General features: G+C 39.9%; 1 protein-coding gene across 3 annotated transcripts in view; it reads right to left on the bottom strand.

The window, feature by feature from the left end:
* The window catches only part of LOC140463174 (pleckstrin homology domain-containing family G member 4B-like), a 185,899-nt gene that overhangs the window by 74,851 nt on the left and 86,446 nt on the right, over positions 1-24,602 (bottom strand). For all 3 annotated transcript variants that reach the window (XM_072556954.1, XM_072556953.1, XM_072556955.1), the window contains exon 3: positions 11,382-12,705. In XM_072556954.1, the coding sequence (XP_072413055.1) occupies positions 11,382-12,705 (1,324 nt within the window). The remainder of the gene's footprint in view (positions 1-11,381; positions 12,706-24,602) is intronic.

Genomic DNA, 24,602 nt, shown 5'->3' with positions numbered 1-24,602 from the left:
AGTTTTCTGCATTTTTCTGTGATTAGTTTTACAGTCAGCTGTAAATACATGTATGAAAAGTCAACAGTCCTGGCTCAATTCAGCCCTCTGAAAGTTTTGAGCTGAAACGATTGGTTTACATTCACCTAATGTTGATGTACTGGGCAAAAGTGAGGACTACAGATGCTGGATACTATGGTTTAGATCAGAGTGGTTCTGGAAAAGCACAGCAGGTCAGGCAGCATCCGAGGAGCAGGACAATCGATGTTTCAAGCAAAAGCCCTGAAAGGTGTTTGCCCGAAACATCGATTTTCCTGCTCCTCGGATGCTGCCTGACCTGCTGTGCTTTTCCAGAACTACTCTGATCTAAACTAATGTTAATGTACTGTTTACCCTAACTTTCTATTTCACTTTTGATAGTTTTTCAATTTCCTGGTTGCTATAAGCTCACTGGTAATTTCTTTATTTTCTTAGCTATTTGACACATTTATAAAACTAAAGTGAAATGATCAAGTATGAGTTTGTGTACAAAAAATGTAAAGTCCAACTTCAATGCTTGAAGTGTGAAGGACAAAAACACGTGGCAGCCCCTTGATTTTTATGTATATAATAGAATGAGGATTTCTGCACTATGGATCTGTATAATATTCTAATCATCAGAGCACACAACAATGAGGCCTTTCCACTCAAAAACAATGCACAATGCTGAATCATCTCGATTGTAATAGTGAAATATTATGATGAGTTGTGTTTCCTGCTAAATTGCTGCTGCTTTAGGATCTTTTATTGCTTTAAAGACACTATACAAATAAAAGTTATTGCTGCTGTCCTTTATAAACAATGTGTCCACTCGTGAGCATGTGAGGGGCAGAATGAAAATCTGATGATGCAAATATGAAAGTGTTACATCCAGCATATGACCATCACATGGAGAAGGCACAAAGTATTATAAATGTAATGCAATCTTTAACTTAAAAATGAAGCAAGTCATGCAATGTGATCTGTCCAAGGGACCTACATTTACAGTACAGTAATTTATAGTCTTTCATAAATATCTGGATGTCTACAGAGAGAACCTAAGAAAGCGACTTTAAAGGGATAAACTGTATATGCACCAATACATCCTAACTGTATTCCTGTCAGCAAGGGAGATTCACTTTAAAAAGAATACACAGGGCCGAATGTATTTATGGCAGCAGCCCATTTGAGAAGCAGCAGATGTTGGCAAATGGCTTAACCTTGCTCTTGTAGTTTAGGATATCACCTGACTGGTTCAATGGATTGCTGTTTTGTATCACACACCAAGTTTACAATATTGTCATGTTTATAGCAATCTACAAAGAGAGCTTGATGACCTGAAATGTTAATTTAAATAAAAACATGCAGCCTAGGTGATAACTGGTCGTGATTTGTATACCAAGCTTCAAGTTTTCTGTTATGGGTGGGCATAGGCTTTAGATCTGACTGTAACTTGAGGATACGTTTGCTCTCAGAATTATTTAAATGTATCTTTCAGATGTCTACATACTTAAAATGTGTACTATTTTAGCTTTTATTAGGGGGGACTTTAAAACAAAATGGTAGCAAAGTGTGTTGCAGTTTTGCACAATTAGTGTCCGTATGGAGTAACTGTTCCAACATCTCTTATATTCTCCTTCTCAGATGTTGACAGATCTGCCGTGTCATTTTCTGTACTTATTAGAACATTTGTTGTCTGATAAGTGTCCACTCACCAACTCCAGTCCCCACTTTCCCTCGCTTTATCATTACTTTTGTTTGTTTCCTCGATACCGTCATGGTCATTGGTCCACTGAATTTCCTTCTTTTGTTTCATCCACAATTCAAGAGGCTAATGAAAATTTAGAGGAACTCTGTACAAAACCAATGAATCTACCCACCTCCCCCCACCATCCCCCACCATCCCCCACCCCTCCCCCCATCCCAACCCCTAACTCCCCGATCCCACAAACAACATAAACATCCACTTCCAACAAATAACCTGAAAACTTTAAAAATCTAAGTTTGGTATCAGCTAATTCTTTCCTGCAGAGAGATTGAGGCAGTTGTCTAATGAATTATAGGGTGGGATTTTACAGAACTGCAACAACAGACAATCTTTTTTAAAAGTTTAATACAGGGATTGCAAATTAGGTTTTTGAATCATTGTTTGTATTTGTACTTGTTTTGTGAATGAGGTTTTTTTTGGGGAGGAGAAAGGAAAACCTGGAAAAACAGTCAATTGTGTACTGACTGCAGACAGACTACAACAGTAAAGATTTAATGTTTTATTTTAAAACCAGTTCCATTGCATGATTCTTTACACTAAAATATAAAACATGGAAAAAAAAACAAGTTTAAGAAAAAAAAATTTTAAATATATTTTTCTACCCTTAACAAACATGTGATAGAATTTAATTCCACTTTAGCTATAGTTGCCATATATATATAGGTTTATCCTTTTTTTGTCAAAATTGGATGATACAAAATTTTTTGAACCATATTTATGCACAGACAGGGAGTATCGATAATTTCTAGAGTTGCTTATAAAAAAAACAAAAAAGAGAACAATGTCAGCGTGGGCTTGAAGGGCCAAAAGGCCTGTTCCTTTGCTATATTGTTCTTTGTTCAACCTTGATGCAACATGCAGGACACAAATTCTAATGGGAAGAAAGCAGCAACAAATGAAAAGGAAAGTAAACCCGCCTCATAGGCCAAGTCTTTACAGAGGTTGGTGGCAGACCTACCTTGACCAAGTTTTGCTTCAACCTTTAGGCTGATATAGGAGCTTTAAGGTTGCCATGGGTTCCATACGTGGACCTGGAGCACATGAGGGCACAGTGGAGCTAAATAGAAGAGCAAAGAGGCCATGGCAGTAGGTGAAGTCATGAATAGGTGTCGATGCTATTTGGGTGCGGAAGTGAAAGATTAAGGGACTGTGACTGATGACAGCCTAATCAATTTTAATATAACCTTATCCAAATCTCTGAACTGTGAGAGGAGGTGTTCATTAGTTCTGCGTGGCACTCAGCAGTCCGTGGGCAGTTGGTATATGCCTAGCACATACTAGGCCTCTCCCTCTCTGCCTCCCTAACACCACCCCTATCCAACACAGGCATCCCAATGAAAATCCAACCCATTTGGGCTGTTTATCCCCACTAAGCGCAGAGTTTGGAGAACTCCTGGCTTGGCACAGGAGCCTGTGAAACAAAAAAATTCAAGCCACTGAATAAACATACATTTTGAGATAAGGAAAGGATTTTGGGTTGTTTTTTGCTCTTATGTTTCTCCAGTTATGAGAGAATAACCGCCACCATGAGAAATGTTGGGAAATTATAGCTCAAGTCCGTTATTGCTGTTCACACTGTTGCACCTCCTGTCAGTGGAAAAGGAGTGAAAAGACCACAACTTGGACAAACGTTTCCCCCATTCTCTGCATAAAAGTAACTGGTAGTTCCAAGTGGTCTATTGTCAATCACACTTCCATTATCAGCCTGCTCTCGTTATTAAAGCATGCTTCAAAATCTATCTCCGTTGCAATGTACATTGTCGATGGTTTTACACAGTACTGAATGTGCAAGCGAATGACACCTGCTATTACTGCACTATGACCAAATAGAAGCAGGCTGTTGTGACTGACGCAAAGGAAAGTTTTAATATGAAGCTGCCAGAACTTGGGAGTGGCAGACTGGGACATATTATTGACAAGGTTGACATACTGTAAAAAAAAAGGGTGGACTTCACAAGTCACAGGCTTTTGTTTGATGAGCCAACTCCACAAGTTACTAATTAGGCAGCTATTTAGCAATAAAAGTTGAGTTGCACAGAGACAAAACTGAAGATGAAAGATCAAGTTTAGTTTATTCAATCTTAGCTTATCGTAGTAATTAATAATTAGCATTCATTTGAGTTTAAGATCCTTTGTTGATAACATGGGGCTTGCACCAAAATTCAGTCCAAGTGCTTCATACCTGGAGCCCTTTTCCTATCTCATTCCAGACTATCATTCAGATTTGGCCTACCAGTAAGTTGTGTTTGCCAAGCCTGGTCAGTAAGTGGTTAGAAGCTTGGACAGTCTACAGATGGTCGTAGACTGGAGTGTACTACCTATTTGGCCGAGGGAAGCATTGCTAAATTGGAAGAAGAAAAGTAACTTTCTCCACCTTGAAAAAAAAGCTATAAATCCAAACAAATTAATAAACAAAGAACTGTGGATGCTGAAGATCTGAAACAAAAAGGGGAACTGTTGGGTAACTCAGCAGGCCTGACAGCATTCATGCTGAAGGGTAGACAGGGGGACAGGAGGGAGGGTTCCTTCCTTGTTTAAATTAGCTTTGCCCCGATATTGCAGAACAGTTTGGGTGTGAAGTGTTAAGTCCATGCATTGTTTGGGGTATCTAAGACATCGGCAAGTTCCACACAGAATGATTCACCCTCATGTTTTTCATCTTTTGTACCAGGTTAAAATTTAAGTTACTTGAATCAAGCCCAGTCCGTACAATGCTGACTACGTCACCAGGTCAATATTCTTAAAGTCTGCTCATTGTGATCATTTTAGAAGGCTTTCCAAATTATCTTCCACTCTTTAGCCAATTTAGTAGCAGTCGGAGGATTGAACACACTAATTAAAAATCCTCATTAGTACAGATGAACCCATTCTCATCTGGATTTTAAAATAAAATTGCATCACTTTATCACACATAAATACATTGAGGAATAGTTTAATGGAAAATAAAAAAAATGGATGCAATTTATTGCACTGAGTTATGATTATGGTAGATGTATTTTAGCAATAACTTAAACTTATCCTAACTGGGTCACATCTGAGGACATTTTGAGTGAGAATAAAAAAAGCACCTAAAAACAGTATCTCTACCCCAGGATGACAAAATCCAACCGTCACTTTGGCTCAGGAAATTATTGTGAGTAACCTTCCTTTTACTGTAATGGATCTGATTCGGTTTTCCATTTCAAAACACTTTGCAAGACGGCAAAACATAACCCTAAGTTTATGATATATTATTTATGTATTAGAGACCGTGGATAACATCCCTCATAGTCTATACAATCATCAACAATTTGTCCATCTGCTTTGGACATGCTCCAGTACCAGGAATTGAAATGTATCTTTTATTCTTGTTTCACAAGAATACAGGACATGACCTCTGTCATTGAATCCATCTTTCTTTGGTCTGAGATGAAGCACTGCCACAGCTTCACTGTGCTATGCATTTATCATCATCAAAGGCACCAGATTTACACTGTAGAATAAAACTGTCAGTGGTGAGTACTCTTTCATCTGGCAAAATTGATTGTGATGTAAGTAAGACTGATGATCAGGGATCTGAGGGCAGGGATGATGAAACAGCTTCACTCACAAAAACTCATCAGTGGCTGGAATGCAAACTAAAAATGTTCAGCATTGAAAAGCAGTCACTGAAATGAAAGAGCTGCACTTTTGATGTACTTTGTCTCACCACATGATCAGTACCACTGTACATACACAATGAAAATATGTGAATGAATTACTTAAATATTTCTGAAACATCTGGTCTGTGGTAGATTTTGTGTACCCATACCCCTTAATGTTTCTTGATAACCCAACATCATTAACTAATTCTAAATTATTACCAAATGTGCTCCAGTTATTGATGCATTTAAGGGAAAGCTCGGTAAATAACTGAAGGTGAAAGGAATATTGGAACAGGCTAATAAGTTTAAATGAAGAGGGATGGGAGGAAACCCCAATGGAGTATTAAGACCAGCAAGGAGCTGCTGGGCCAAATGGCCTGTTTCTGTGTTGTACATCACATAGAAATTTTTGCAGTTTTGAGAGGTGACCTGATAGAGGTTTATAAAATCATGAGCGACATGGATAGGATAAATGGACAAAATCTCTTCCCTGGGATTGGGCAGTCCAGAGCTAGAGGGCATAGGTTTAGGGTGAGATGAGGAAAGATATAAAAGAGACCTAAGGGGCAACTTTTGCATGCAGAGGGTGGTTTGTGTATGGAATGAGCTGCCATAGGAAGTGGTGGAGGCTAGTACAATTGCAACACTTAAAATGCATCTGGATGGATATATGAAAAGGAAGGGTTTGGAGGGATATGGGCCAGATACTGGCAGGTGGGACTAGATTGGGCTGGGATATCTGGTCGGCATGGACAGGTTGGACCGAAGGGTCTGTTTTGGTACTGTATATCTCTATGACTCTATGACTCTATATGTTGGATCAATACTAAAATATTCCCCACTTTGCAAAGTGTCATATCCTGCCTAACTTGTATTCTTTGGCTTGTGTGCAAACACATAATAAAGATGTACTTACCTATGGAATAACAACCACAGGAAGGTGGCAGAGTTCTTAAGTTTTATCTGTCAGAACAATTTTGGCAATCACTGAAAGGTTTGAAATTTCTAGTAAGAGAATTAAAGCTGACTACCCTAAATGCAAATATTTATTAATAACTGGAGGTTGTTTAAAAATAGAGGTTACAGAGTTCTGTTTTCCTTTATTTAACCATGGTACCAACAATAAATTCTTCATTGCTCCAAAAATGGCTTTGCTATGATACTGGTGTCAAAAAGTTTAACTGGAGCACAGGTCAATCACTAGTAGTGGGCCTCATCCAAGCAGTAATGTGATGCTCACTGTCCTCTCACTATTTTTGTAGCTGCTCCCAGAGATCCTGAATACTTCCCATTCCTCCTTGCTTGTCATTGAAGTTTAGAAATATCTACAATGTGATTAAAATGATCACACAGCTTCCAAAAATACATGATCATTCTCTCCAGGTTCCTAAAACCTGTTGTTCCCCAGGCTGTAGTGAAGTAGCTGAATTTAGCTGCAATGATATGTGACATTAATGTTCCTAAGGCAGGAGGGGGACATCAGCCATGGTTCCTGCCTTGTAATACTATCCAATGACCCAGGTGACAAGGGTATATACTTGGCATTACTGCTGAGAACATGTGTGGAATGCCTCCCACAGTTCAATAGCTTGTTTGTACGAGATTGTATAAGTGTACTGGAAAGTTATTGATTTCCATGGAGCCACACCATAACATCCCATGTGGCTATTACTTTCATTTGTAGGCCTGAAAACCAACCGAGTTCATTAGAATTATGCCAGTTATTCATATCATGGAAAATGCTAAAGTAATATTGTGATAGGGTCAATGTTACAACATAATAAAAACATTGCATTAAAATTTAAAGATAATGGCATATGAAAGGAGCAAGCTGCCAACAAATAGTCTATTTATGCAATAGAACTGTTTTGACAGCATATAATATATAGAACCTATATAAGATTGGTTCAAGCATGGTTGAGAATGACTAAAACTGAAACCTAGAAGGAGCCTTGTCATTTGTCATTCTAAACTGCAGTCTCTACTTGTAACAGCCTGAAGCTTTTGTTCTGAAGAACTGGAACTTTGCCAAGAGGAAAGAGCAATGGGGGTGTTGGCTGGATGTTGCCATATAAACTTTGGTAGTTTGATACTAAATAATGCATGTGAGGCTAAATTAATAGCCTAAGGCTTGGGTGTTTGATATAACGATGCATGTTACAATTTTCTTTTAGAGATCACTGTAGCTTTGTTGTGATTTTAGCAAGTTGAAGGCAGTGTTATAAAGTGATGAAAGCTTTACTAAAATCTGAGGTAGGCTTAACCGTCTATGAATTTGCGTTAAAGTGTTTTCAACAAAACTGTTGAAGGATGGAAGATTAATTCATTGCTTGATGACAGCAGTGAGGAACAGAACAAGTGAACTATTTATCTAATTTGTACCTCGAGTATTCCTAGCTTGTGTAAGGATAATGATGTTACATCAAGCAACATTCTACTTTGTAAATTACACTTATCATATGCTTTTAACCCATGCTCTGAAGAGCAGTAACCTTCTTCTGGTAACTCTGCTCTTTTATTTTAAATCTTACTGTTTCTACAACTTGCTTTAATTTCATGTCAGTTTAATTCACAGTTTCAACCATTGACACAGGGATTATCTGTATGAAGATTTCAACAGGGTGGATTTTACAGCTGCTCCTCTATGTTAGGAAGCTGTGGCTGGAGGAGAGAGAGAGAGAGGATAGAGCTTGTAAAATAAAGTGGTGGTCTGTCTGTTACATTTCAACCCAGCCCTGACCTGTCTTATTTTACATGAGGTAAGTAAACTATCAGGCAGCTCACTCACCCACCTCCCCCCAGGTAAATATACAGACTAGGTCCCGATTACATCACTCACACCCAATCTATACTTGACGTGGATCACTGAGTGGGAGAATAATCATATCTTTTACATTAGGGCAAACATTAGGCAGAAGAACATATTCAGGTCTCGTTTTCCTTCTAATCATATCCTGAGCCATCTTCCTACCATTTACAAGACTAGTGGGATGGTTCCTGGGGTCTAAGGTTGCAAGAGAAAAGTCTGCAGGTTTACAGTGAAAGAGTGGAACAAATTGTAGCTCTTTCAAAGAGCTGGCAGACTTCATGGGGCCTATGATTATCTGGCTCCTCCCACATAGCTCTCACCATAACCTTAAATGCTCAACAGAAATTCCATTGATGTCTAAGTTACAGCAACAGAGTAGGAACAGTCACAAAGAAAGCCATCCCTATCAGGATTTCGATTTTTGCATATTCTCATAAAGCATATTCTCATAAATAATCTAAAATTAAAATCGAAATAAATAATCTAAAATTAAATTGAGTAGATTGATCGAATTGCTGGATTTACAACAGTGGCTGATATCTTCTGAATTAATTAATTAATTGTAAAATATGTACAATATTACTTCAACATTCATGCTTTCATGTAACACAAAACTATTCAGAGTTTTGAAAAATAAGATAGCAATGTCCCAGGACATTGTGGGAAGTTAGAAAGAAATTGCAGGGTCCCTGGCAGAAATATTTGCATCATCTATAACCATGGCTGAGATGTTGGAGGACTGGAGGGTGGCTAGTGTTGTGCCTTTATTTAAGAAAGGCTGTAAAGAGACGCCTGGGAACTATAGACCTGTGAATATGACATCAGTGTTGGGTAAGTTGTTGGAGGTGGTTCAGAAAGGTAGGATTCACATGCATTTGGAGAGGGAAGGAATGATTAGGAATAGTCAGCGTGGTTGTTCATGAAGTAAATTGTGTCTCACAAACTTGATTGAGTTTTTTTGAGGAAGTAAACAAAAAAACTGATAAAAGCATTATTTATTTGTGTAGTAAGGCCTTTGATAAAATTCACCATGGTAGACTAATTAATAAAGTTAGATTGCATGGGATTCAAGGTGAGCTTGCCAACTGGATACAAAATTGGCTTTACGGTGGAAGACAGAGGGTGTAGTGGAGGGTTGTTCTCGGACAGGAGGCCTGTAACCAGGGGTGATCCGTAGGAATGGATACTGGGTCCACTTTTGTTCGTCATTTATACAAATGGTTTAAATGAGAAAATTGGAGAGATGGTTTATAAGGTCGCAGATGACTTCAAAATTGGTGATATAGTGAAGAAGGTTTTCTAAGATTACAAAGAAATCTGGATCAACGGACTGTGGAATTACCGATGGAGGTTAATTTGGAGAATTGCGAGGCATTACACTTTTGTAAAACAAACAAGGAAGGACTTACACAATCAATGGTAGGGCCCTGGGGTTCAGGCACATAATTCTTTGAAATTCGTGTCACAGGTAGATAGGATGGTTAGTATGCTTGCCCTCATTGCTTAGACCTTTGAGTATAGCAGTTGGGATGACATGTTGAGGTTGTACAGGATGTTGGTGAGGCATCTTCTTGAGTACTGTGTGTAGTTCTAATCAAATGTTATAGGTAGGAATATTATTAAACTGCAGAGGGTTCAGGAATGATTTACTAGGATATTGCCAGAGACAGAGGGTGTAAGGTATACAATATTGGCTGTATAAACTGGGACTTTTTTCACTGGAGCATTGCAGGGTGACCTGTAGAAGTTTATAAAATCATGAGAGGCACAGATAAGGTGAGTAGCGAAAGTCTTTTCCATAAGGTAAGTGAATTCAAAACTAGGGGGTGTGTTTTAAGGGTGAGAGGAGAAAGATTAAACAGGACATGACAAGCAACTTTTTCTTTTACACAGAGAGTGGTTTGCATGTGGAATGAACTGCCAGAGGAAGTTGTAGATGCAGGTACAGTTGCAATATTTAAAAAACATTTAGATAAGTACACAACTAGAACAGAATTGAAGGGAAATGGGCCAAATACGGAGTGGTGGGATTAGTTTAGTTTGGGAACATGGTCAACATGGAGTAGTTGGACTGAAGGGCCTGTTAATATGCATTATGATTCTATGACTCTATAATATAATAGCTACATATAATACTAAAATTCAAATGGCTTCACAGAAAACCAACCTAAAGATGAGTGGGTATGAAATTTGCAGGGGAGAATGTCCTGGATTTCTTGGCCCAAAAGGTGATCCTATCGGTAAACTCTCACAGCCTCAGCTCTGGAAGAACCGCAGGTTTCAAATTTTATGATCTCTAAGCATCACCACCACTTTAATACAGATAAGCATTGTTTTCCATACTCCTTCATTCAACTGTTTGCAAAAAATCAAAACATCAGCACAATTCTACTCAATGTTCATTTCAGAACAGACTACCTGATTATAACCAGTCTGTCCAAACAACTAAAAAAAATAAGGTGATATTTTCTTATTTCTACCCAACAGCTCAGGCCAGGTGATGGCAAACACTTTTTTTTAACATGAACAGCATTTATTTAAAAACAAACTCATAAAATAAAATCATTTAGGTGCTGCAAGACAAAAATCTGACATTTCTAGATCACATACTTTGCAAATTGGCAAGTGTCATTGGTAGAATACATAAAGTGTAAAAGTAATAAATAAATGTGTTGAATTAATGCATTGATAAAAGCATCAAAATTGAATTGTCAAATTCTGACAGCACTCTTTCAAATTCTAAATTAAGACTCACTTTTTCAGCTATTGCTTCTTGTAATTAAAAAAGAAGCGACCCATATTATATTAAGAATATCTTACCATTGTAAAATTATCAGGGGGTAAAACATCAGAGACAGAAAGCGTGTTCCTTGAATCAAGGAGATTATCTATTCCCATATATCACCTGAACAGGTTTATTTAGAATGTCTTTCATTATTTCAACCATAAAGTGCAGCATAATAAGCTCCTTTTTAAACCCACAATAAAAACATCATTTACTTTTCTTGAGACTTGATTTTTTTTTCAAGTTTTTTTCACATATGATCCAATGATAAAAGGGTGGGAGCCAAAAATGATCTGATGAAGACCTGCATGCAGATCACAGACCCCTAGACCAGATAAAACCCAAGACAGTTAGATACACTTATATGTAGCATATCAGCACAACTCTGTAGAAGTTTACCTTTGCCTTGGGCTTTATGTCTGCGGATTCTTGGAGATATATAACCAACAGAGCACTTTTTTGGTACTTGTCCAGCTTTTCTATTGGGCGCAATTTCAGAAGATGTGGTGTCACCAGTTGGTAAACATGACCTTTGAGCATCAGGAAGTGAATGTCTGTCGGTAATATCTGAAGATGGTGACCATAAATGAGCATCACATTTGGATGCAGCCTGATATGATTCCTTGAATGAAGTGGGATGTGGAATGGAGTGCCCCAACAGTCGGCCCTCATTTGTTTCCCTAGATGGCAATGCTGCAGTAGTCTTCCTGGAATTTTTAGGTTCCTGATTTTGCCTGCAGTAGGCTGGACTTTTCAAACTACTGTCAAGTTTATGGTTCATTGTGGCTTCTACCTTATTCTTTTTAGAAGTTTCTGTCTCCTGCAAACTGAATCCGAAATTCAGAGGGTTTTGCAAAGCTTCGATGTAAGATTCGCGATAGCGGCATTTAATCTGTTTGCGTTCTAGATCACTGTTTATCCTTCTATTTAAGCATGGTGTGCAGGGTTCTGTGGCAAACCTTATTGACCCTCCACATGCCCACGTGCCATTCATTGGAACTACCGAAGATTCTCTGTTCTTGTATGAAGGCTGCACTGTCTTCTGATCAGTACATTTTTCATTAGAAAACATCAGTAAATCCACATAATCCCCTTCAACATTTTCACTGGAAACCTCACACAAGTTTGAGACCTTTCCCAATTTCACAGGCTGGTGGCGCAGGCATTTTGCACCCTCTATTTGAATCAAGTCAGGTGATATATTTTTATCATCTTTAATATGAGAGTCTGGCTCGGGAGCCGTAAACAACCTATCCATTTCTATATCTGTCTGCAATGTCATCGTCGCGGAATCGTAGTCATTCTCTGTTTCCTCTACAGAACAAGTGTTGAGTCCAGATGCTGGTGTCACTTTGACTTTTGTCACAAATTCCGGGTTTACTATTTCAGTCCAAAGCACTTTCACAACTCCGTTCTCTGTGGCTAACAGGCAAGTGTGCAATGGGGTGCCAGAGCGTTCACTGTTTATCATTCCCAACCATTCCACTGTAAAAATACTGGTGTAGGATACTTCTGGTACAAGCTTCTCCTCCACACTGCAAAGGTCTTTGCCTAAGCATTTCAGCACAATTCGAGCAGTCTGCCTTCCAACAGGTAGAATCTGTAGATAAAAATCACCAGGACGCAGGAGAAAGATGTTGAATGATGCCAATTGTATCACTACCTTCTCGTGCAGACACAGTGGCCAGCCTTCATGACGGAATAGGAGGCTTGAATATCTGGCCTGAGGGAGAAGAACATGCAAGCTACATTAATAGGAAATGTACTAGAGCAAAACACTTATAAAGAGCTTGTCAGTGAACTGCTTAATCAGATTTACCTTAAATTGGAGGTAAATACCTGCCTGTTTGCAGTTCAAACAGAGATTACATTTTACATGGGAGTCACCCAGTTTCGACCATCTGTGACCCCAACCTACAGTGTTCATAAATATCAATCGGGTTTCAATTACATCGACACGGCCTGAATGGAAAAGCTGTTGCAGCAGGTTTTCGGGTGATCTTATTCATTTTCAACTCAGTGATGCATGTGAATAGTCATGAGAACATGAGAATTTTATGTTTTTGTGTGCTAATTTGTAAAGAGCTTACTTTCAAGGCATACAGGTTCTTGGGGAAATAAACATTTTTGCAATTAGTCATGCAAGGCTCAAAAGTAGAACAGAGAAAATAAAACAGAATATCAACTCACTTGGAGGTTCAGGCAATTTCCCTATTTATGTAACCAACAGGTTTCTGAGTGTGTGTTGCTATAAATGAAAATAAAATGTTAGCGCATGCCTTTTGATCACTGAATGAGGGGATCATTAAACCTTAGTGCAATTGTCCTTTCTGTACTGTTTCTTCATTTTAAGTTAAGCTGCATTTGTGCCACAGAACCACTTAATTACTAAACTATCTTTTCTTTATAATGTGTGGACACTGCTTGCAAGGTCAGCACTTATTGCCCATCCCTAGCTGCCCTTGCATTAAATAACTTGCTAGGACCATTTCTGAGGGCAGTTATGAGTCAAAGAGTCATATAGCACAGAAACAGAACCTTCGGTCCAACCCCCCAAGGTTTCCTAAACTGAACTAGTCCCATTTGCCCGTGCCACATAGCTGTGAGTATGGAGTTACGTAGATATTCAGTGCAGGGGTGATGACAGATATTCTTCCCTAAAGGGGGGACTTCAGTGGATCAGATGGGCATTTTGCAATAGTTCCTATGGCAATTATTACTGAGACTGGTTTTACATTTTAGGTTTATTAACTGGATTCAAATTCCATTAGCTACCATGGCTGGATTTCTACCTATGCCCCTTCCTTTCCCTCAAAGCATTAGCCTCTGGATTACTGGTCTGGAGAATTTCCACCTTACCACTGTCTCTTCATAATTAAAAAGTAAAATGTATTCGCATTTAAAATCATTCTTAAGTAAGATTACTTCTCTGATGATAACACTTTCAAATGAATTGATTTTTTTTTCTATGCCCAAACTAAAAATGGTACAAAAAGGTAAGGCTAGAGTTTCCATTAGTTTGTGTCACCTTTACCAATGCATTTCACCAGAAATCAGCCAAACTGTCAACTGAGGAATTTTAGGTTACAATCGGTGCAAATTGAATTATGCACTCTCCAATAAAAGCGAAGTATTGCAAATGCAAGTGACCTTTAAAAGAAACAGAAAGTGCTGGAGAAACTCAACAGGTATCAACAGAAGAGAGAGAAATAAAATGAATGCTGATATCATTACATGCTGCACAATCTTTAACTCTCATTTAAATATTTCATTAGAAGTTAATACCAAACATAAAACCAGCCAAGCTCCCACCTCAAGAATGCTCACAACCATTTGCTTTTTTTATATATTCACCCCGGGGGTGTGGACTTCACTGGCTGGACCAGCATATATTGCCATTGAGAAGATCATGATGAGCTGCCTTCTTGAGTTGTTGTAGTCCAGTTGGCGTAAAAACGTTGTTAAGAGAGAGTTCTAGGATTTTGCCCCAGCAACGCCATGATATATTTCCAAGTCTGAGTAGCATGGAAGAAAACTTGCAAATCATGTTGTCCCTCATGTAAAAACCTATGTATTTTTTCCAGAAGGTTGTCAGTGCCCATCTAGTGCCTTCAGCTGTTCAAGTATATTAAAGGGAGTGAATCAAATTGACTGATTTGGAGGAGGCCGAGATAAATCACCTACCAGGCACTTCTGGCTGAAGGTGGTTGCAAATGTTTCAGTCTTATCTTTTTGCACTGATGTGCTGGGCTCCCCTCTTATTAAGGCTGGGAATATTTGAATTATTTTGGGACTTTAGATACAACTGATTGGCTTGCCAGGTCATTTTCAGCAGGCAGTTAAGAGTCAATCACATTGTTGTGGATCTGGAGTCACGTGTAGGCCAGTCTGAGTAAAGACAGCAGATTTCCTTCCCTGAAATACATCAGTGAACCAGATGGGGTTTTGTAACAATCACTATTGGCTATATGGTCATCGGTAGACTTTTTTTTAATATCAGTTTTTTTTAACATATTACACAGAAATTCCACCACTTTTCATGGCAGGAATGTGAGACCTGGTTCCCAGGGCATTATTCATATCTCTGAATGAAAATAATGCTATACTACTATCTTTCCAAGTCTTGAAATTAAGCTCTTAATTTTTTAGCATTCATAGACCCGAATAAAAAAATTTTAAAAGTTCTTAGATATTTTAAAGAAAATGTTATAAAACCAACACTCTACACATTGAAACTGATAAATGAGTCAGTAGGGTCTGTTCAAGTCATTTTCAGTGAACTTGTTACACTTAATAAAAATGCGTACATTGTGATAAATCCATTTTATGGTATTAAATTGCACAAGGTCCTACTCTTAAATACTCCAAAGGAACAATAAACAATTATATTTTCTGATGTTTCCAAATCGCAATGGCTCATCTAAGGTTTTAGATTTGTGATTATGCAAATAAGGTTAAGCAGAAATCTGAACCATAAATAAGAACTAAAAGTGCTGGAAAACTTAGCAGGTTAAGCAGCGGTTGTGGAAAGGGTGCTGCCTCGTGTTCCCCAGTTCTGTTTTGTTCTTGTTTCAGATTTCTCAGTGCTTTGCTGATGGAACTTTAAGCATAACTTCACTTCTAGAGGCAGCAATGTAACTCCAATGCAAATAGAACTCAGTTTACTGACTGTGTCCAAAAGCAGAAACTTACTCCCTTATCTTGCCCTAATGGAAACTTGCCATATGAAAATTACCTGTATAATTAGGCCTGACACTGACTCACTTAAAAACATCAAAGACTTCAAAGTCAAGTTCCAAAAGAAAGTGCACAACTCCCTGATTTGCTGCTGTGATAACTGTTCTGATTTTTAGAAGGATGTAACAGCTCATCAAAAATATAATACATTCCTGCTTGGGGTACAAATTATTTTCTAGACTTTTGCTACTGATCAAGGGAGGACTATGTACAAGAGGTAGCAGTCCTCTAAAATTCGGAAAAACACCACATCATTGTTAAGTATTTAATTTATATATTCAGATATTTAGATACCTAATGATGTTATCAGTTTTAAAAAATCCTAAATATTAATATTTTAAAATGATCCTTAAACCCATGATTCTCTCTGTGTCTGCACTCACATTAGTGAACATAAATTTAATCTCTGCTGGAGGTTAAGATGTGACAGCAACATTTTCAAGTGGAGTTAGGGAACATCAGTGACATGATAAAAGAAACTAAGAGAGTGAGCAGAATAAGCTAACAAGTAATCCCATGCATAACCTTTTTGGTCTACTACAATGAACTGTCTGCCCATTATATATGGTGATGAGGGAAGATGTTCTTCTGCATAGACAAACACAGAAATCTTTATGTATTGGATTGAGAAGGAACCTAGAAGATTCCCATAAAATAAGAGTAGACATTGTATCAATCCTGGACACTCTGGAAGCAATGATTTTCTAAGAGTTGTTTCATTCTTGACCTGAACGTTATTTGCCTGGTCTCTTAAAGAAACCTTTGTTTGAAAGCAGTTGCCATTGCCTGGTACTTGGGGATCCTGAAGACTCTGGGAATTCTTTCAAGATGCCAGCAGTGATACCAGTGAGCCCACAGAGGAACCAGAACAGTCATCATATGACCCATCAGAAGGATGTAACAGCTCATCAAAAACATAATACATTCCTGCTTGGGATACAATATGGCTATTGAGGGAGTGCAGCATAAGTTCATGAGGTCAATTCCTGGAATGGCGGGACTACCTTACGCTGAAAGACTGGAGCGACTGGGCTTGTATACCCTTGAGTTTAGAAGACTGAGAGGGGATCTGATTGAGATCATAAGATTATTAAAGGATTGGACACTCTGGAGGCAGGAAACATGTTTCCACTGATGGATGAGTGCCGAACCAGAGGACACAGCTTAAAAATACGGGGTAGACAATTTAGGACAGAGATGAGGAGAAGCTTCTTCACCCAGAGAGTGGTGGCTGTGTGGAATGCTCTTCCCCAGAGGGCAGTGGAGGCCCAGTCTCTGGATTCATTTAAGAAAGAGTTGGATAGGGCTCTCAAGGATAGTGGAATCAAGGGTTATGGAGATAAGGCAGGAACAGGATACTGATTAAGGATGATCAGCCATGATCATATTGAATGATGGTGCAGGCTCGAAGGGCAGAAAGGTCTACTCCTGCACCTATTGTCTATTGTCTATTATCACAGGGATCCATAGAGGAGCAACCAGAGAAGGAGTCAAGTTGGACCCCAACGCAGGGCCGCTGCCCTGGGCTTGACATGTATGCCCAATCAGGAAATATAGAAATGCCAGATTCATCAGCTGTACCCACAAGGTAGAGCAAAACATCACCTCATTACAATGCAAAGCCATCCATGCTTTCAAAACCAATCACAGCATTGTCATCAAACTAGCACATTAAGGAGAAACCATCATCATTCAGAATAGTACAGATTACTGCAAGGAAGTTTACCAACAACTGAACAACCAGGAACACTACAGGCAACTACCAGCTGATCCAACCAAAGAGCACATCTGTGAACTAAACACATTGAACAGGACTTTGGATCCAGTCGTTCAGAGTTACCTACACACCCTCATCCCACGTACACCTCGCGTAGGTGACTTCTACTGCCTTCTGAAGATACATAAAGCCAACAGACCAAGACGGACATCCCATCATATCAGGCAATGGGACCCTGTGTGAGAACCTCGCTGGCTATGTCGAAGGCATCTTGAAACCCATTGTACAGGGGATCCCCAGCTTCTGTCGTGACACTACGGATTTCTTACAGAAACTCTGTGCGCACGGACCAGTCAAACTGGGAACATTCCTCGTCACAATGGACGTTTCAGCACTCTACACCAGCATCCCCCACATCGCGGCAACAGCCTCAGTACTCAACACCAACAACTGCCAATCTCTGAGCACTATCCTACAACTCATCTGCTTTATCCTCGATCACAATGTCTTCACATTTGACAACCAGTTCTTCATCCAGACACACAGAACAGCCATGGGGACCAAATTTGCACCCCAACATGCCAACATTTTCATGCATATGTTCGAACAAGACTTCTTCTGTATGAAGGACCTCCAATCAACACTATATGCCAGGTATATTGATGATATTTTCTTCCTGTGGATCCATGGACAGGAGTCACTGAAACAACTACGCAATGATATCAATGAGTTTCATCCCATCATCAAACTCACCATGGACTACTCTCTACTATCTGTCTTATTCTTGGACACATGCCTCTCCATCAAGGATGGGCACCTCAGCACCACACTCTACTGCAAACTCACGGATAACATCATGATGCTACACTTCTCCAGCTTCCACCCTAAACATATTAAAATGGCCATCCCCTATGGACAAGCCCTGCACATACACAGGATCTGTTCAGATGAGAAGGAATGTGACAGGCAACTGGAAGTACTCAAGGATGCCCTCACAAGAACGGGGTACAATGCTCAACTCATCGACCACCAGTTCCGATGTGCCACAGCAAGAAACCGTAATGACCTCCTCAGGAGTCAGACACGAGCTGTAACTGACAGGGACCCTTCGTTGTCCAGTACTTCCCAGGAGCCATGTTCTTTGCAGCCAGCAACACATTATCAATGAGGATGAGCACCTCGCCAAGACCTTCCCCACACCTCCACTTCTCACCTATAAACAACCACCAAACCTCAAACAGATATTATTCAAAGCAAACTGCCCTGCTTTCAGGACAATACCAGACAACCTTGCTATGGTAGACGCTGCAAGACATGTCAGATATGTCGACACAGATAGCACCATTACACGTGGGGACACCTCCCACCATGTACATAGCCGGTACTCATGCGACTCAGCCAGTGTTGTCCATCTCATATGTTGCAGGCAAGGATGCCCTGAGGCATGGTGCATTGGCGAGACCGAACAGAGGCAATGGCAACAGATGAATAGACGTAGCACAACAATCAACAGATAGGAGTGTTCCCTCCCAGTCGAGGAACACTTCAGCTGTCTGGGACACTCGACCTCGGACCTTCGCATAACTGTCCTCCAAGGCGGACTTTGGGACAGGCAATAATGCAAAGTGGCCAAACAGAGGCTAATAGCCAAGTTCAGTACCCATGGGGATGGTCTCAGCTGGGACCTTGGGTTCATGTCACACTACAGGTGACCCCACTGCACAAAAACACACACACACACACACACACACACACACACACACACAGACACACTCTCTCTCGTTCTCTCTCTGTCTGTATCTCTCTCTCTCCCCTACGGACCCTCTCTTGTACACACGGTCTCTTTCATACGCTTACACATACAATCCCACAATCCCACACACACGCACCCGCACCCTCTCACAGACTTATACCCCTTTACACACAGGCACAGACACACACGTAACTTTCCACCCACCCCCCCACCCCCCCCCCCCCCCCCCGCCAACACACGCACACATATACATATAAGACTGGAGTGAACTTGTACTTGCAGAATTCCATTTTATTTTGCTCAAAACTGCATGAATCCATGTAAGATTCTGTAAATCAGTTTTTTAGATTAGAATCAGTCTGAACATTGTGGCACAGACAGTCTCACACAGGGCAGCTCTGACCTTCAATGCAATATCTGGGCTAACATGACACCAATTCTTAAAGTTCGCTTTAATTTTTTTAAAGTTCTGTGATCTACATATGAAAGAACTGAAACCAATGTGGTCATTTGAAAAGATGAGACTTAACAAACAATTTAGGTCTTTTTCAATATATAATTTCAGTTACATCACACTGTAAACTTTTGCTATAAATTCTGTGTCTTACAATCTTATTCTCTGCAACCACTCAGAGCAGCACTCAGAAAGCTAGTGCTTCCAAATAAACCTGTTGGACTACAACCTGGGGTATGGTGTGATTTTTAACTTTGTACACCCCAGTCCAACACTGGCACCTCCAAATCTTGTCAGAATATAATGGTAAACAGTCTAAAGAGTTTAAGTGCCAGCAGCTAGATCAAGATTACGGAGATAAAAGTTGGGCATCTTGTGTTCCACTCTGTAATGCGATATGAAGAGGAACCCAATCCACACCTTAGTAAGAAGGAATCTTCTTTGTCCAACAACAAAGTGTTAATGTGGGTGAGGTATGTATCAAGATTGTTACCTTTGGCTTTACAGTACGGAAACAAGTAATACGGTCAATGCTGAGAGTTATACTCCACATTAAACTCCTCCCATTCAATTTCATTTAAGCCTAACCTGTTGCTCCTTTTTCCTCAATCTGTCTTCCTTTTCCAGGCATGCTTCGCACCTCATGTATAGTGGCTCAGTGGTTAGCATTGCTGCTTCACAGCACCAAGGACCCAGGTTCAGTTTCAGCCTCGAGTGACTGTCTGTGTGGAGTTTGCACATTCTCCCCGTGTCTGCATGGGTTTCCTCCGGGTGCTCTGGTTTCTTCCCACAGTCCAAAGATTTGCAGGTTAGGGAATTAGCCATTCTAAATTGCCCATAATGTTCGGGGATATTTAGGTGAGGTGCATTAGTCAAGGGAAATATAGGGTAATAGGGGAATGGGTCTGGGTGGGATACTCTTTGGAGGGTCTGTTTCCACACTGTAGGGATTCTATGGTACTTGAGAAAGGGTTCCATGTTCTGAGTGCACTTTTGTTATAATTGCAAGAAGACCAGTTGGAAGATCAAATCTGAGATGACATACTGTGAAATACGAAGAGAAAGGATGTGAATTTAAGTTAGGCAATAGCCAGACGACCACAGGAATTAACAGAGGGAAGACATAATAGTGAAGCTTTGTGGCATTTGTGGTCAGTTTGTTTATGATAGTTGCCTGACTGAAATAAACCTCCTCGGAGCTCATAAAAAAAAATTCTAGACAGTTTCAAGAGAGGGATTTCCATAAATAATACAGTTCTGAAACTGTTTAAACATTGCTATCATAAAATTGTTCACTTAACTCATCTGTTGCCTTTCCCATTAGTAAACAGGTCACATATGGTAACACATGAATGCATCATATCCCAATTATCAATCTTTTGCTGTCAAAATAATGAGAGAGACTTTACACTGACTGGACAGTAATTCCAGCATAACTGGGAGTTGTGCATGGAGACCCTGCTTGTGCATGGCTTTTGCCCAAAACGTTGATTTTCCTGCTCCTCGGATGCTGCCTGATCAGCTGTGCTTTTCCAGCACCACTCTAATCTAAAGTGGAGAAGACCATTGACCTTCTGCCTGCAGTGCTGGGCGTTCCTCCAGATGGCTGAGACGGCACTGATCTGGGTGGTAACCTTCAACCAGGTGGATTTGGTTTGGTGTGATGGCCTCCATTGCCAGTCCTGCAGGACAGGGAAGTCCCATGTTGGCACCACCCGGTCCAGAAGGATCTTTAGAGCCCTACCCCAAAGCAGGATGCCAATGTCGTCATCTACCATATTGAGGGCAAATGTTTGAAACCATGCAGGGCAGCACCAGACAGTGCTTGATGCTGTGGATGCAAGGGATGGTGAATTCTGGGATATCCAGAGAGTGACGAGAGGAAGTATAGGTGATAATTCATGAAGTGAGTTTGGCAAGATACAGTGAGAGAACTCCCTAGGTCTTGCAAAGAAAAAATCTCGAAAAATCTCAAAGCAACTCGGAATTAGCCAAAAATACATATGATTTCAGCCTTGTATCTCTGCCACCTCAAAAGACCTCCTAGTCTATCTCAGACTTACCCATTGACAGCAGCTTTTAATAAGCTGATACATAATAACTTAGCCTCATATGGCTTAGTATCAAATTTTATTTGATGATGCACCTTGAGACACTTCATTCCACTGAAAGAGAGTATACATGCAAGTTGTTATTGGAACTGAAAGCCAAATTTTCAGTTTGTGGCCTGCATTCCCAGAGAGTTGAGATCTGAGATCAAGGCTTGAGATTCTGGACCATGCTGTCGAAATAGAATGTTCAAGAATTGCAGAGTAGGTTCATCAGCATTTGAATAGTAAAAAAGCAAAAGCAAACATTACAAATGGAGCCTTCACCAGAAAACTGAAGGTTTGAGGTGGGTCTGTGCCAATGTGGGCTCCTGGCACAGTTCAACAGGCTTCAGTGCTTAATGGTCTGAACAGATGCGTGATTGAGTAGCATTAGAATGCAAATGGAATGCTGGTTTGCACTTGAACACAGTGTAAAGTGCCGCCAATCAATAGGATTTAGGCAAACATGAATTCAATTGTTAACAAGCTGGAAAATATTCCCTTCCGTAGGGAAAGAGGCAGAGCTAATATTCAGTTGATAGGAATTTCTGCAAAGACTGTAAGAATCATTTTATAGCTCTGCTTTACAGTTCTGCAGCTTTTAAGAATTTGGCGACATTCCTAAACACAGTAGTTAATTAATGGTCTCCAAAAAGAAGGCCCCTTTCCAATATACACAACAAATAAACTTTCACCTTCTTAAGCTGAGGGTAGCTTTGGGTTAGCTTTCACAGTAAACTCTCACATTTCTGTGTTGCATCAGTAGAGAAACAAATGAATCATATGGATATTACACAGTATTATCCCCCTTTTGGGCAATGGAAATGTCGAAATGCAGTTCCAAGGAACCAGCTGTGTTCCTCATCAACAATGTCTGCATTCAGCATTCTGCTGGTCATGGGCCAGGACGCAAGTGCTTTTCTAACACACCCACCTCTCATTCATAAAGAAACAGGGTGGATGGTAAAGGTGATAATAAATCTGTAGGTCAGTCACTTTGGAGCTGAACACCTTTCTCCCTCCTCTGATCAATGTTAAACATTATAATAGTAAAGTTAGTTTCGGTTAATCTCAATCAACGAGGTAAAAAAGCCAGACATCTGCAACACAAAAGAAAATCTAATTCCAAGTCAAATGCTAATTTGACAAGCATGCTGAGGAAGAGATCACAATGCAGAATTTGTAAGGAAAGTAAGCAGCAGAATAATGCAATGAAGATTGTTTACAGGCAGTGGAAGCACTTTCTTAGAACAACATCTGAACGCATTTTCCTCACATTTAACAGAGGGCTGAGCAGTTAGTACCATCACACGAGATGAAAACTGAAAAAGATTCTGTTTGCAGTCCTCTGCCACTTCAGTATGCAAAGCAAGAGTTAAAGTGACATTGTTAACCATACACATTTCACTGCATTTTGGTGATGGTTGCAGTGCCTCATTTGAGTTTGTGTACTCCTACAACCCAACCATCACCTTGCACTAGTGGACTTCAACAGTTTCCTCATTTCCCCTTCCCCCACCTCACTCTAGTTCTAAACTTCCAGCTCAGCACTGTCCCCATGACTTGTCCGGACTTGTCCTACCTGCCTATCTCCTTTTCCACCTATCCACTCCACCCTCTCCTCCCTGACCTATCACCTTCATCCCCTCCCCCACTCACCCATTGTACTCTGTGCTACTCTCTCCCCACCCCCACCCTCCTCTGGCTTATCTCTCCACGCTTCAGGCTCCCTGCCTTTATTCCTGATGAAGGGCTTTTACCCGAAACGTCAATTTTGAAGCTCATTGGATACTGCCTGAACTGCTGTGCTCTTCCAGCATCACTAATCCAGAAACTAGTATACAACAAACTATCCAGAGAGTTTGCCAAGTGGACTTCTGCTCCAGGATCCTAAACACCCTACAGTGAAATACTTCCCGTTCAATTTGCATTGACTTTAACAATATGCAGATTGCAATTTCAATGGGGGATTTAGTTTACTTATAGTGTCATATCATATTTTACCAGTATTGATATCTTTCATGATTCTTTATGTTCAAAATTGAGCCACATTTACATTAATAAAAGATGCAAGAAGTATCAAATATCGTGAAATGGATTGTATTGTCAGTAGAAATTTCACTCAGTGAATTCTTTCAGCTTTTAATAATAATTCTGTCAGTTTGTTTGAAAGGAATGTTCTGGCAAAAGACATGCCAAGACTCATTTGGAGTAAAAAAAAACTTAAGATCTGGAGCCATTTCTTTATTCAAGAACAAAAGTAAACTGGGTAAAATCTAAAGTGTAACCTTCAGACACAATATTTGCTTTGACTTCAGCAATTAATCAGACACTGGGCCAAAAAGGAAAAATTGAGTTAACTTAGCTTTTTCCTAAATGCATTAACTATACAATCTGGTAATCAAATATTCCAAATAAGGCTTTAGATTCCTTGAAGTGAAGCCTGGTGAGTGTCATTACTAAACTGTTTGTATGTACTCATCCAGGTAACACCGTTAGTAAGAATTTCAGATGACCTAAGTAAAAAATAAACAATGTTAGTTGAAAAATTAAGCTTTGTTATTAATTTAGGCTGTCTTTAGTCACTCGAGCCTGAATTTTGAGCCTGCATGCCATCAGAAGAAGCTAGCAAGTCATTGGCCTGCTGTGTAGAAGGCTCTGTCAATGGCAGGAGACTTGGAAAATTCAACCATATTTCTAATCATTTGGCTAATTATGCTCTTGACAAGAAAGGGAGCACATTGAGGAAAATCATGGGGCACCATTGATATTCCTTTCCCACGTGATGTATGTGGGATTGAAAGGGTTAACACTGAGGAGTGTCATAAGCACTGCAATGATTTCATGTTGATTTATGGGCAAAACAGCT

This window comes from Chiloscyllium punctatum, chromosome 37, assembly GCF_047496795.1.
Source record: "Chiloscyllium punctatum isolate Juve2018m chromosome 37, sChiPun1.3, whole genome shotgun sequence".
Lineage (NCBI taxonomy): Eukaryota > Metazoa > Chordata > Chondrichthyes > Orectolobiformes > Hemiscylliidae > Chiloscyllium > Chiloscyllium punctatum.
This window is presented reverse-complemented; position numbering and strand designations above follow the sequence as displayed.